The 14,424-nt window shown below is 49.8% G+C and overlaps 1 protein-coding gene across 1 annotated transcript in view; it reads left to right on the forward strand.

Moving 5' to 3' along the window:
- The first annotated feature begins 721 nt into the window (after positions 1 to 721).
- Positions 722 to 14,424, forward strand: part of SUSD1 (sushi domain containing 1) — a 126,643-nt gene continuing 112,940 nt past the window's right edge. The window contains exon 1 of the mRNA XM_035016061.1: positions 722 to 848. Within this exon, the coding sequence (XP_034871952.1) occupies positions 743 to 848 (106 nt within the window). The 5' untranslated portion in view covers positions 722 to 742. The remainder of the gene's footprint in view (positions 849 to 14,424) is intronic.

Here is a 14,424-nt window from a genome sequence, read left to right on the forward strand (position 1 = left end):
CCTCTGGGTCTTCGCTTACTTCCTCAAGAAGCCTTCCCGAAGCCCCAAGCTGAATGTCCTCCGTGCGGCAGAACTCCTGTCAGCTCCTCCCCCACCACGGCTCCGTCGCCCCGTGCAATCCGGTCACCTGGTCGTCTGTCGCCCTTGGGTGGACTGGACCGTTGGCTTCTTGCCCTCTCACCTTGAGCTTGGAGCACCAGCCACTTCACCCCCAGTACTCTCTCCTCAGATTCCCGCTCCTTTGCCCCTCACCCCTCCTCCTCTGCCACCCGGGGTGCCCCCCTGAGCCCCAGGGAGCCTCGGATCTCCCAATCGTCCCTTATGCTTGCAGCACGGTGGACGTTTCGTCCTGGCACGGTCCGGGACTCTAGGGTCAGCTATGTCATTATGTGCTGGATGTCTGTCCCTATTTGCAGCATGTCCGCGCCGAGTATGCGGACCCTGTCGCCCCGCCCGCCGTGTCCCCCGGGCCACCGCGTGCCGGGCGCGCAGCAGGTGCACGAGCGAGCGAGGGGCGCGCAGCGAATGAGCGTCTTGCGGGCAGCGCAGGCCACGCCGGGAGGAAGGGCCCACGCCCCGCCGCCTCCCCGGGACCCCGCGGCGCCCTCCGCTCCCCAGCGCGGCGCCGGAAGCGGCCGGGCCGGCCCCCTCCCCGCGGCGCCCGCAGCCTTATCTCGGCGCCTCGGGGCCGCGGGAGGAGTCGCGGGCGCGCCGGGAGGGACGCGGCGGCGGCGGCGGCGGCATGGGCCGGGGGCCCCGGGGCGCGGGCCGCCAGCCTCGCCGCCTGCTGCCGCTCCTGCTGCTGCTCGGCCTGGCCAGCGGCGGGGGCCGAGCGCCGGGCGCCGACGGTGAGTGCGGGCGGGGGCGGGGGCGGGGGCGGGGGCGCCGGCTGGGTGCCCCGGCTGGGCCCTCGACGACGCCGGGCGCGCCCGGGACGCTTCCCCGCCCCCGGGCAGGGCCGGCGCGGAGCCCGGGCGTGGAGCGCAGGTGGGGCCCGCTCGGGCCGTTGGGGCGCGGGAAGGCGGGGCGCACGGAGGCAGGAGGGGCTCCCCGCCCCCGCCCCGGGCCGCTGGGGGAGGCTGCGTGGGGCACCTGTCTCAGGCGGCCTCGCCCTCGGCGCCCCGGACCTGGGGCGAGGCGGGGGGTGGGCGCGAGCCGGGGCCCCGGGGGAGAACCGCGCCCGGCGTGGAAGGGCGCGGAAGGGCGCGGAAGGGCGCGGAAGGGCGTTCCGGCTGCACTGTCACGCTTCCGGCTCTGCTGTGGCTTTGGCGCGACAAATTCTTGACCCGAAGCAATTTTCTTTCTACCTTTTCATTCTTTTCTCCTAAATGAAGAACCAGATGCTAATGGGGTGAGAAAGAAGTGCAAGGAAGATTACAGGAATAAAGCATTCCTTAATCAAGTCATTCATTCAACAGATGGTCCTTGAATTCCTGTGCAGGATGCGAGGTCGCCGCGCTGGCCCTCATTGAGCTCCTGTTCTGGAGGCGACAGACAAGCAAATCATCCATTTCCAGGCAATTGGAACGCGTTGGCACAGGTGGTAGGATGCAAACATGTAGGGGAGGTGGCATTTACCCACTTACCCAAGTAACCGTAATAGAAGGCAGAATGCCCTAGGTGCCCTGAGAAGGTGTAAGTGGTCCGAGGAGGGCAAGATTCATTCTAGCTTGCTGAATCTGAAGGCATTAGGGATGAGATGACTCTTGAACTGGGCCAACAGGTTTGGTAATATTTGGATATGGGAAGGTGAGGAAAAGGCATCCCAGCTCATAGCAGAGGGGACAGTGAGCTCTCCATAAATATAGGCAGAATGGATGAATTCCACATGGAAGGGACAGTGTGAGGAAGCACATAGAGGTATAAAAGCATGGGGCCTATGGTATGTAGGAGATGGGTGGGAAATGGAAGTGGAAAAGCAGATTGGATTAACCAGAAGGCAGAAAGCCTTGCTTGGCAGACGAAGAAGGTATTTAGACTTAGCTGTTCCTGGGTGGTGGGAAGCCATTAGAAGTCATTGCAGGCTTTTGTACAGGGAGTGATATAAAAAGTGGGTGTAAGGAAACTCTCCAGCTTTTTTAGTAAAATCATTCATCCTGAAATAGAAGGGAACTTCCATGTAGGGAGATTGGGGGGGGTGGATTTTGTGGCTCAGACTCCTGTTCCCTCAAATTTCTTTTCATCTTTGGATTTTTACCACCACTGGTGGGTGTTTCTCTTGCTGGCTCAACCTTCTGGGGTGGCCATTTTTGTACATCAGATATTCTGGTAGGCTTTCTAACTTCCTTCCCTGACTTGGTCTCCCAAGGCAGTGTGCAAAGAAACCTGTAGATGCTTGGGACCTATTTTGGAATCTGTGTTAAAGCTCTCTAGCCTAGGCAACAGTCCCACATGGTCCCATTGAATTACCAGGTTAAGATGGTGGAGCAGAGTAACTACCTAAAGGCTACTACTTAAAGGCTGTTGGGTGAATTTTGGTAAATGGAAGTCAGGGGTGCCCAGTAGAGCTTCCTCTCCCTATGTAGGCACTCTTTCTTCATTTACAACCTTGAAGAATCTGGTTTTATTAAGGGTAGGTTTCCTTCCAGTGGACAATGTGGGGAATGCCTGGAGGCTTAGAACCATTGAGGAAGTTGTAATAACTGGCCTGCAAGTTCTGAGGACTGGGCCCACCGTAAAGAGAGCAGCAGGAGAAAGGGATTGAACGCAGATAATAAGGAAGAAATGGAACCGAAGGACTTAACAACGGACATTAAGTTGCCAGTGAACAGAAGAGAAAGGGGACATGAAGGTTTGGGGCCTGGGTGACTTGGATATATGGTTGTGTAGGAGGAGGAAAAAGATTTGGGAAGAAAGAGAAGTCATTTTGGATATCCTGAATTTGAGGTGATGTTAGGGCTTCTGGAGAGGTGAAGTCAACAGGGAGTTAAGACTGTGGACAAGAGGTGCGTGCCAGTGATGGGAGACTTGGTGGTCATTTGAAAACTTTAAGTTGGTAAAGAGGAAGGAGACCCAGGGCAGATTTTGGGGGAAGACCCATTTTCTATGGTAGGTGCACATGGAGGAGAAAGAGAGTGGCCACACAGTGGGGAGGAGGACTGGGCCAGTCAAGTGTCCAAGGAAGCCAGAGGAAGGGGAGCTGTGGGAGTGGAGACTGAGAAAAAAGCTCTGGATTTGGTGGCTCTGTCAGCGTGGGCCAGGGCTGGCGGAGCAGGGAGGGCGAGAGCCAGATGCAGAGGGCTCTGGTGAGTGCAGAGATGTTGGTTGGCTCTTAAAGATACTCTTGAAGTTAGAAGCACAGGGAAGATCGCATTCAGCTAGGCTGGCCAGGTCTGGGCAAGAATTTTTTTTCTTCTTCTTTTTGCGGGGTGGTGGTTTTGGTAAAGTAGCACAAGCACACCGCAGTGTGAAGGGCATTACTCAGTAGAGACGGGGACGTTAAAGATGCAGAAATAAATGCGGTACTTAATGGAGCATGTCCGAAAGCCAAATTGGTCTAGGAGGGGGAAAGCTTAGTCTCTGCGAGGGGAGGGGAGGCGAAGAATGAGAAGAACCGCTCTTCCCTTTCGCCACAGCTGTCTGCTTAGGGAGGGCTCTTCGTATTTCAAAACCAGCCCAGTTGGCCTCCCTCCTGGGAAGTTGTCAGTTCCCTGCAGCACCAGCGATTCGTCGCCCGTGCCTCTGTACCGCATTTGTAGGACGCACACGTATTTGTATGCATCCTAGCATACACCAGCACGCGTACGTGTTGATACGGGGCCCTTGCTCGACACGCTTCTTTTTTTATATAATATTTTTTTAATTTGCATTTTATTATTATTTTTTTATTTTTTTAAAGATTTTATTTATTTATTCATGAGAGACAGAGAGAGAGAGAGGCAGAGGGAGAAGCAGGCTCCCAAGGAGCAGGGAGCCCGATGCGGGGCTCGATCCCAGGACCCTGGGATCATGACCTGAGCCGAAGGCAGACGCTTAACGACTGAGCCACCCAGGCGCCCACTGCATAGTGCTGTTTACTAGACTACGAGCTTCATGTGAGTCGGGGGCTGTGGCCTGGATTAGGAATGTGGTATGAAAGGAAAGGAAGAGCCCCCAAATGGGAACAGGCGAGGGTTTATCCAGAGTTTGCTGTCGCAGGCGAGTCAGTCGGCATCACTCGGAGAGCCTGAGAGCGGCTCAGAGGGGACAGGCTTCCGGTGTGCCCCCAGCGCGAGGCCGGAGGCTGCTGGCCTGGAGGGGCTGGAGAAGCTGGAGGTGGCGTCCCATCAGCCCACATGCTGCGTGATTGGCTGGGGGAGCGTACTTGGCTCTCTCTGATTGGTCCTACGTGCGAAGCGGGGGCAACAATCAGGGAAGCCCGCTGGGAGCGAGCGAGTCCTGACCATTTGGGTCTTACTGCTTAGGGAGGGCTCTTCGTATTTCAAAACCAGTCCTTCCGCGTGGGTCCGAGTTCTGTTTTTATCTATGGCCTGGCCATTGTCTGTGCGTCCATTCAGTGTCTCACTGGTAACGTGGGCTGAATTACACTGAATCGTTCCCGAAGATGTTTCAGGGAGGAGAGAGTGGAGTGGGTGAAGTCAGATGGCCTGGGTGTGAGGGAAGTGTGAGACGCATAGTTGGTAGAGCAGGAGGGTGTTGGGGGGTGGGTGGGTGGGGGAATGGAAGGTTGGGAAAGGGCGAGGACAGGTAGAACCAGTCAGTCCTGTTTCTTAACCTTGTCAGGCATGGCACTGAGTCAGGAGTGGCTGGGGACGTGTTGGCTCCAGACGGGCTGGGTTGGGAAGGCCAGAAGGAGGAGGACAGGCAGAGGCCTTGAGAATCTTGGGGGAGGGAGTGATGATGGTGGAGAGGCCTGGAGGAGTTGATCTTGCTGTAGAACGTGCACGTGACATCACCAGTCCTGCATTTCATAGGCCTGCTCCTCACTCTGTCATCCGGAGTCACTGCTCAAGGTGGGAAAGAGGAGACGTGGCAGGGGGAGTGAGTTGTTTTGGAGTGACTTAACAGTTGCTCAAAGTAAGGGAGCAGGATTCAAGCTGATGGAGAAGATCCTCCCTGGGGTCTGTCTTCCGCTGCCGGGGTCTTGGCCCTGGGCGTGTCCTCAGCTTTCTGGTCCAATCCTAAAATGGGTTCCTCTGTCTCTGCAGCCCCAGGTACCAAGTGGCCTCTTGGCCTTCACTCTGCAGAGGAGACAGGGGAAGTTAATTGCATGGATTAAAAAAACCATTTTCCGCTGGCTTTAGAGTGTGCGTCAGGTGGGAGGAACGCGTTAGTGGGTGACGTGCTGGACGTGAACCGACAGTGTGGCCTAAATGAAAAGCTGCTTAACTCAAAACACAAAAGCTTTGAAATTGGGGCACTTAGTGAGGCTTGGTTCCTGGTCTGGAGGCCACGTGTGGGGGGGCCCCGCTGGAAGTTGGTCTTGGTCAAGCAGGAAAGTGGACACAAGAGGGCAAAAGGAAGCCGAGGGCTCCATCTAACCATCTTACACAAGTCAAGGTTGCAGGTTCTTGACGGGGAATGTCAGTCCTGGGTTGGGGTAGGGAAGAGTAATCTATGGTGATTCCCAATGCCCTGCAAGGATCGTCTTGCTTGAGAGAGTAGAGTACTCTCTATCTTGGGGGATTTTAAAGCAGAGGCTATGGTTTTGTTTTGTTTTGTTTGTCAGGCATGGGGAGAGGAGAGAATTCAAGGTTTCTCAGGTTCCTTCCATTTCTGGAATTTGATGCAGTCCCTTAAGAACAATGCAGTTTTACATAATATGGAAGACTGGGGAATGCTTTCTCTTCCTGAGTTATTGGCCCCCTTTGCCCATTTCTTCTGGTCATCTGCTCCGTTTCCACACATCTCCACAAGGTTATCCTGAGAGACAGGATCTCATGAAGGAAGTGCAGTGCCTTTGTCTGGTCTGACTGAATAGCTGGGGATTAGATTACGATTTAAATGCAAGCACTCCAGGGCGCCTGGGTGGCTCAGTTGGTTAAGTGACTGCCTTTGGCTCAGGTCATGATCCTGGAGTCCTGGGATCAAGTCCCGCATCGGGCCCCCTGCTCGGCGGGGAGTCTGCTTCTCCCTCTCCCACTCCCCATTTGTGTTCCCTCTCTCGCTGTGTCTTTCTCTGTCAAATAAATAAATAAAATCTTAAAAAAAGTAAAAAATAAAAAATAAATGCAAGCACTCTATTTGTGCCTGCATTTATTTATTTATTTATTTAAAGATTTTATTTATTTATTTGATAGAGACACAGTGAGAGAGGGAACACAAGCAGGGGGAGTGGGAGAGGGAGAAGCAGGCTTCCCATTGAGCAGGGAGCCTGATGCGGGGCTCGATCCCAGGACCCTGGGATCATGACCTGAGCCAAAGGCAGACGCTTAACAACTGAGCCATCCGGGTGCCCCCATTTGTGCTTTTAAACCACCTTCTTCCCCTGACAGTGGACAGACCTCTTCATTGTATCGTCGAAGTCCGTGTGCTGTTATTTCATTTAAATTCTTCCTTGCATATTGAAATACCAAGCGAGAGTAGCCTGCCTGGGCGGCCAGCCCCCAGTCCAGGCTGAGGTATAGGTCTACGTGGTGTGTGGAGGGGAGGAGGGGAAGGTGAACAGGCCCGAAGGGGGGAGGACGCTGAGCTTCCAAGGTCTGTGTCAGGTGTTACCCAGAACGCTGGGAGGATGTGGGGAAGGCAGGGGGTGATTATGTAAATTAAGATATTATGGATCCTAGAATGTCAGTGCCACGAATAGGGTAGGCATCTGTCTACACAAAGATATTGCTTCAGGTTTTTGCGCGAATGCAGCTCTCCATCACCCTCTTCGTTAGTATACGTGCGAGTTGGCTTGCTGTCAGTACCTTCATTTAGTCATTAACGGAGTTGCCGAGTGGTTACAATAGCATCTAACATATTGTAATTGCTTTACGTGTATTAACTCATTTCTCACCACAGCCATGAGGTGGGTTTTTTTTTTTCACTTTTTATTTATTTTTTTTAAGATTTTATTTATTTATTTATTTATTTGAGAGAGAGAGAGAGAAACAGCATGAGAGGGGGGAGGGTCAGAGGGAGAAGCAGACTCCCTGCCGAGCAGGGAGCCCGATGAGGGACTCGATCCCAGGACTCCGGGATCATGACCTGAGCCGAAGGCAGTCGCTTAACCAACTGAGCCACCCAGGCGCCCATGAGATGGGTTTTTATTATCCTCATATTCAGATTTATTGGAGGCTGAAGCACAGAGGCCCATCTAGGACGACACAGCTAGCCAGTGGTGGAGCTCGGGATTGTACCCCCTTTGTCTCTCTTATCCCTGCTCGGAACCGCCGGGCCAAGTAGCAGGCCCTGCCGCTCGCGTGACCTGTTTCCAGCCATAATAACAATATCTGTGGAGAGAGACATAAATATTCATGTAAATTAGCCCTTTGCCTAGTGCTTTCGAGCTCATACAGCATTCCTATTTCTCACTGACTCCTCACAACACGATTCCATCTCACAGATTAAAACTGGAGGATGGGCAGGTTAACTTGCCTAAGATCACCAAAGCAGGGAGCAAGAGAGAAGTCTCCCAGCCTCGGTGGACGTACCAAAACCTGTCTCGCCCTCTCTCTCGGTGGTGGTTTTAGCTGGCTTAGTTGATACAGAGTGCTGAAGGGAAGTGGACCTAGGTCGTCCTTGCTGGGGGTACAATAATAGTAACAAAGAGTATTTAGTATTTTTTGTCCATCTAGACTTTGGAATGCCCACTGTCCTGTTTCTCTGCCAGTAATTCTAGGTATCCCTAGGCCAGGGGGGTGGGGGTTCCTCACCTCTGCAATAGTTCCCTCAGTCACTACATGGCAGCCACCTCTCTGCTCTCCTGAGCAGAGTCTGCTGATGACAAAATTAAGTGCTCCTTGATACACGTGTGAAGATGCCCTCCCGCACCCTCTTCCCCTCAGGTTATGTAGCAAAGACACTGTGATCTTTCTATTGGCCTGGAGAATTTCCATTCCTTGGGTTATTATCTCTGTCACCTTGGTGCAGCTATGCTCTGCATCAGTCTCGGCCTGGTGAAAAACATCTTCAGTGTTGCCTTTTCTTTCCCCAGGATTCTGACTCAAGACCTTGAGGTTGAACTAGACTTGCAATGTGACTAGTGGTGTGGTCCACCTGGGAGCTTCTTAGAAATGCAGATTCTCAGGCCTCACCCCACACCTACCGAATCAGAATCTCTGGGGATTCTGTTTTAACAGGCTCTCCAGGTAGGGTGACCAGCTGTCTTGGTTTGCACTGAAATGAGGGGTTTTCTGGGTCACAGGACTTTTATTATTAAAACTGGGACAAAGTAGGGCGCCTGGGTGGCTCAGTCGTTAAGCGTCTGCCTTCGGCTCGGGTCATGATCCCAGGGTCCTGGGATCGAGTCCCACATCGGGCTCCCTGCTCGGCAGGAAGCCTGCTTCTCCCTCTCCCACTCCCCCTGCTTGTGTTCCTGCTCTCGCTATCTCTCTCTGTCAAATAAATAAATAAATAAATAAATCTTAAAAAAAAAAAAACTGGGACAAAGTAGTCACCCCATCTGTAGGTGATTCTTTTTTTTTTTTTTTTTTTTTAAAGATTTTATTTATTTATTTGACAGAGAGACACAGTGAGAGAGGGAACACAAGCAGGGGAAGTGAGAGAGGGAGAAGCAGGCTTCCCACGGAGCAGGGAGCCCAACGCGGGGCTCTATCCCAGGACCCCGGGATCACGACCCGAGCCGAAGGCAGACACTTAACGACTGAGCCACCCAGGCGCCCCTCTGTAGGTGATTCTTAACTGAGCTAGGGGCTGGTGAATGGTGGAGACTGTTGTGTGGTTAGAAGCAATCCTCCCCGCCCTGTCTTTTCTTGGATTAGGATTGTACTTCCTGCCCCTTTCCTTAGGATAAGTTGTGTCATTGTCCTGAGGACCTCCGCCCCCTCTCCCCCGCCCCCACAAGAGGCTACTTAGTCCCTCAAGCAATTAGAACTCAGAAGCTGCCATATAAGGCCCTGCAGATGGTTAATTATGGCTGAGTAAGAAGCTCTAGTTGAGGCCCTTCTTCCTCTGGAAACTGCTTTCCCTCCTGCAAGTGGTCTGAGAATCCTTTGGTAGCCTGGCATACATGTTCTCTTTTTGCCAGTATGGGGAACAGACATTTATTGAGCCGAACATGCCAAATACTGTCCTTCTGGGGTTACAGCTTGCTGAATTATTCTTAGTGGGTCCTTAAAACAGGTACCCTAAGGATGAAGTGTCTGCCGATTAGGGGACAAGGACTTTGGAGGCCACTTAACTCCTGCTGCTCAAAATGTGGTTCCCCTGGGAGCTTGTTAGAAATGCAAAATGCAGGGCCCCACCCTGAATCAGAGCCTGCGGTTTAGCACTAGCCCCAGGTGATTTGAGTGCCCTTTACATTTTTTTTTAAAGATTTACGTATTTATCTTAGAGAATGTTGGGGGTGGGCAGAGAGAGGGAGACAAGCGGACTCTCTGCTGAGTGGGGCTTGATGGGGGGCTCACTCCCAGGACCCTGAGATCTCATGACCCTGAGATCATGACCTGAGCCATCCAGATGCCCTTGAATGCCCTTTAAAATTTGAGAAGCCCAAATCCCTTGTTTTACAGATGAAAAAATTGGGATCCAGAGAGGTTCAGTGATTTGTTAAAGGTTGTACAATGAATTAGACTCGGCTAGATTTAGGATCTAATTCTGACACTCAGCTCCAGTGCTTGCTTTTCCCCTGTATCTGGCTGCCTTCTTACAAGGCCTTATTTTGTTTGGTTCTGTTTATTGAATGAACTTGAACTTAATTCAATTTATTTAAAAAACTTTACATTCTGTCCTTCACTAATTCAGACTGGACTTCCGTTAATTTATCTGAGTGGGTGGCACTACTTCATTTCTTAATTTTGTGTGTGTGTTTATTAGATTCACTCAACAGTTGAATGAAATAATCCTTTTTTTTTCCCATCTGAGGTAAGTTTCTGGTACTGGACGTATATAAATGCTGCCATCTTTAAAAAGACAAATATTCCATATTAGAAAAAAAAATCAAACATTTTACCATTCTGTTGTTGATGATTTCATAAATATGGTATTTATGTTTTGTTATTGCACTATATGTACACACTGGGGAGAGTGTTCATCATTATATGGTTGGTCACACTGGATTTATTGGACTTCACCCAGGATCTGTTATTTAAAGGGTATTTCCAGGATTTTGGTTGCGTGTGATTATGAATTGATAGTGTCCTGTGGCACCATTTAAAAATGTTATGTGTTAAAATGTTAAAATGGTTACGTATATTTACTCCGCACTGATGGACATTTAGGTACGGCGACCCGTTCTCACTTCAGCTCTGCCTGTTGCCCCTATAGTCAGGGGCCTCTCTGGTCCATTTCCTCCAGGGTTTACATCCTCCAGGATGTAAACTCCATCTTATGCCAGGGTTAACGAGGAGAATGGGGTATCTACCTACTCCTTATCCCTGTTTGTACCTAGTTCCTTGAACTTTGAGTCCTGTCCCTGACACCTGCCTTCTGAAGTACTCAGTGGCCCCAATTCCTGCCTTTGGGGCCGGCTTTTAGTTCTTCCTCTCAAACCATTCCTGTATGTCCATTCTCTTCCCTCTTCTGAAATATTGTTGACATCCTCATCTGCTGTCATCTTGTCTGCCAGAGTTTATACCTTTCTGGTCCTTGATGTCATTCGGGGAGGTGGAGCTTTGAGAGTGTACTAAATCTGCAATGTTTAACTGCAAGTCTTTCATCTGTAATAAAAAACTTTTATGTATTTTTTTCTTACAAGCTCTTTCATATTCCTAATGTTATGTGTTTGCATATGTTCTTTGTTCCTCTAACCAGTACCCTTGAGTCATTGCTGCTGGTCTTTATGATGCACTGACTTTGGGGAAACTTTTTTTTTCAAGAATTTGGATGTAATTTCTAATACTTTGTTTCTTTACTAATTCTTGACCCCCAACCCCCCCAAACCCTCTATTTTCCCTTTCTTTCTTTCTTTTTTTTTTTAAAGATTTTATTTATTTATTTGACACACAGAGAGAAAGCACAAGTGGGCAGAGAGGCAGGCAGAGAGAGAGGCAGAAGCAGGCTCCTCGCTGAGCAGGAAGCCCGATGCGGGACTCGATCCCGGGACTCCAGGATCATGACCTGAGCCGAAGGCAGTCGCTTAACCAACTGAGCCACCCAGGCGCCCCCTTTCTTTCTTTTTCTCTTTCTTTCTTTCTTCTTCCTTCCTTTCTTTTTCTTTTTTCTTTCTTTCTTTCTTTCTTTCTTTCTTTCTTTCTTTCTTTCTTTTTTCTTTCTTTCTTTTTCTTTCTTTCTTTCTCCTTCCTTTCTTCCTTCCTTTCTTCTTTCTTTCTTTTTTTAAAGACTTTATGTATTTGAGAGAGCATGAGAGAGAGAGAGAGCGCACACGAACTCGAGCAGGGGGACGGGGGGGTTGCTGGAGGGGCAGAGGGAGAGGGAGAAGTGGACTCCCTGCTGAGCAAGGAGACTGATGCGGGGCTCCATCCCAGGACCCTGGGATCATGACCTGATCTAACTGACTGAGTCACCCAGGCGCCTCTTTTTTTTTTAAGATTTTATTTATTTATTTGACAGAGAGACAGCAAGAGAGGGAACACAAGCAGGTGGAGTGGGAGAGGGAGAAGCAGGCTTCCCATCGAGCAGGGAGCCCGATGCGGGGCTCGATCCCAGGACTCTGGGATTATGACCTGAGCCGAAGGCAGACACTTAACGACTGAGCCACCCAGGACCCCCTGGCTGCCTCTTTTTAAGGAATTTCCCCCCCCAAATTTCTTGTGTTAAAATTCTAAGGCTTCCCCCCACCCTCGGGCTGCCTGCTTTTCTTTCTGTCTTTTAAAGTACAAAAACATGAAAAACTTTTTCTAGAGTGGATACATTTTTATATCTAGTATTAAACATTTCAATTAAAAAAAAAATTTAAGTAATTTCCACACCCAACGTGGGGCTCAAACTCACAACTCCGAGATCAAGAGTCGCGTGCTCTACCGAATGAGCCAGCTAGGTGCCCCCAAACATTTCAATTTGGCTATCCTTTTTGTCCCAAGAATTATTTAGGAGAGTGTTCTGTAGTTTCCAAGTAGGTTTCTTTTGGGAATGCTAGTCTTATGTTTTATTTTGTAGTCTTATTACATTATTACATGGTAGTCATGTATGACTTCTACAGTTTCTACTTTTTTTTGCACTTGGTTGCATTTTTTTTAATGGTCTGCGATATAATAAATTTTGTAAATATTCCATGGTTAATTTAGTATTACTTAGGGATAAACAGTGGTTTGTCTCATTTCTGTGTTATATTTGTTTTATTTTTTATCTTATTTTATTTTATTTTTTTAAAGATTTTATTTATTTATTTGAGAGAGAGAGAATGAGAGAGAGGGAGTACATGAGAGTGGGGAGGGTCAGAGGGAGAAGCAGACCCCCTGCCGAGCAGGGAGCCCGATGTGGGACTCGATCCCGGGACTCCAGGATCATGACCTGAGCCGAAGGCAGTCGCTTAACCAACTGAGCCACCCAGGCGCCCTGTGTTATATTTGTTTTAAAAGAAAAAGCAGGGGGAGCCTGGGTGGCTCAGATGATTAAACGTCTGCCTTCGGCTCAGGTTATGATTCCAGGGTCCTGGGATAGAGCCCCACATTGGGCTCCCTGCTCAGCGGGGAGCCTGCTTCTCCCTCTCCCTGATCCCCGCCTCTCCTCTTACTCTCACTATCTCTCTCTCTCAAATAGATAAAAATCTTAAAAAAAGGAAAGAAAGAAAGAAAGAAAAAGCAGGCATGGTTAACAATCAGTTCAGATCTTCCCGAACTTACAATTGGGTTACATCATAACTTGGAAATCTCATAAATCGAAAATGCGTTTAATACTCCTAACCTATGAGACATTATAGCTCAGCCTAGCCTACCGTAAATGTGCACAAAACACATGTTCACCTACAGTGGGGCAAGATCACCTGACACCCAGCCTGTTTTATAATAAAGTGTGGACTATGTCATGTGATGTATTGAATACTATACTGAAGGTGATAAACAGAGTGGTCGTGCGGGTACAGAAAGGTTGTGAGTTTATCGGTTGTTTGCCCCTGTGATCGCGTGGCTGGCTGGGGCTGGAGCTCACTGCCACTGCCCAGCCTCACGGGGGAGGATCACACCGCATATCCCTAGTCCGGGGAAAGATCAAAATTCAAAATTTGAAGTATGCTTTCTACTGAACGTGTATCGCTTTTGCACCGTTGTAAAGCTGGAAGATTGTAAGTCGAACCATTGTAAGTCAGGGGCTGTCTGTACTTGGAAATCTCCCTGTCTCAGTTGCCTAGAGCAACCTGAGGGCTGAGTCTTTATTACCTGGGTAGTCGTGGGGCCAAGACGAAGATGGAATTCCACGCTGGAAGACTCTCCTGACGAGGGCCTCTCCTAAAATCCTCCACTGAGAGGACAGCATGGCGGCCCACGTAGCCTCGGGTAGACGTCCTTGGTTGACCTTGGGCCATATATCAGTCATCCTCTGGTAGGTTTGTCTGTGTTGGCCTCATACATTTTTGCTGCCTGTCGAAGTAATTGGGATCTGGTCATCTGCTGGGACCTGGCTGTTCATCTCACTGACATTTTAAACACATTCAGTTTTTCCCTAAAAGAAACACAGATGGGGTAATAGACAGATGAGCTCTTCTCCCTTCCACTTGCTTTTTGAGTTGTGGCAAGTAGGACTGCAAGTTCCTTTATCCGGTCGGTCAGTAAAAGTATCTTGAATGTTTATACTGTGGCATGATGATATATGGGCAAATGACATGATCCCTGTCCTGGGGGAGAAGCTCATGCACGATCTGCGGCTTGGAAGCCAGAGCTGGAACAGTATATAATGACAAATTAACACGGCTGACGTGGGAATATGCGAGTATTAGTGGAGCACAGAGGAATTTAATTTTTCACAAGAATGGAGGAATGGGGACGATACCAGGGAGAATGTGATGTTTAAGGTGAATCTTAAAGTAGGAATGGGTGCTAGCTGGGCGGAGAAGGAGGGATAGGCATTCTACTTGAAGGGCACATCGTGACTGCGGCATGAGGTAGGACAGGGGACAGCGTGCATGGGAAGGGGTAGTCAGCCTCCTCCCTAGAGAATATTGTGTGTGGTTTGGGTTTGGAAACAGTGAGGCTTGGAGGGGTTAGCTTAGAGTCGGGACTGTTCAGAGCTTTGATTGCCTGGTAGAGGTATTTGTACTTTACTCTGTGGGCAGTGAGTAGCCTTTGCAGGTTTTTAAGGTTGGGATCAGCTCTGCCTTTTATAATTCTGCTATTCAAATTTTGCTTCTCCATTGTAAATGTCTACTACCCAAAATGTGACTTGTCTAGAGGAGGTGATTGAATTTTTCTTTTCCTTCATCTACAA

The sequence above is a fragment of the Mirounga leonina genome, unplaced genomic scaffold (assembly GCF_011800145.1).
Source record: "Mirounga leonina isolate KUSES-001 unplaced genomic scaffold, KU_Mleo_1.0 Mir_170, whole genome shotgun sequence".
Classification (NCBI taxonomy): Eukaryota; Metazoa; Chordata; class Mammalia; order Carnivora; family Phocidae; genus Mirounga; species Mirounga leonina.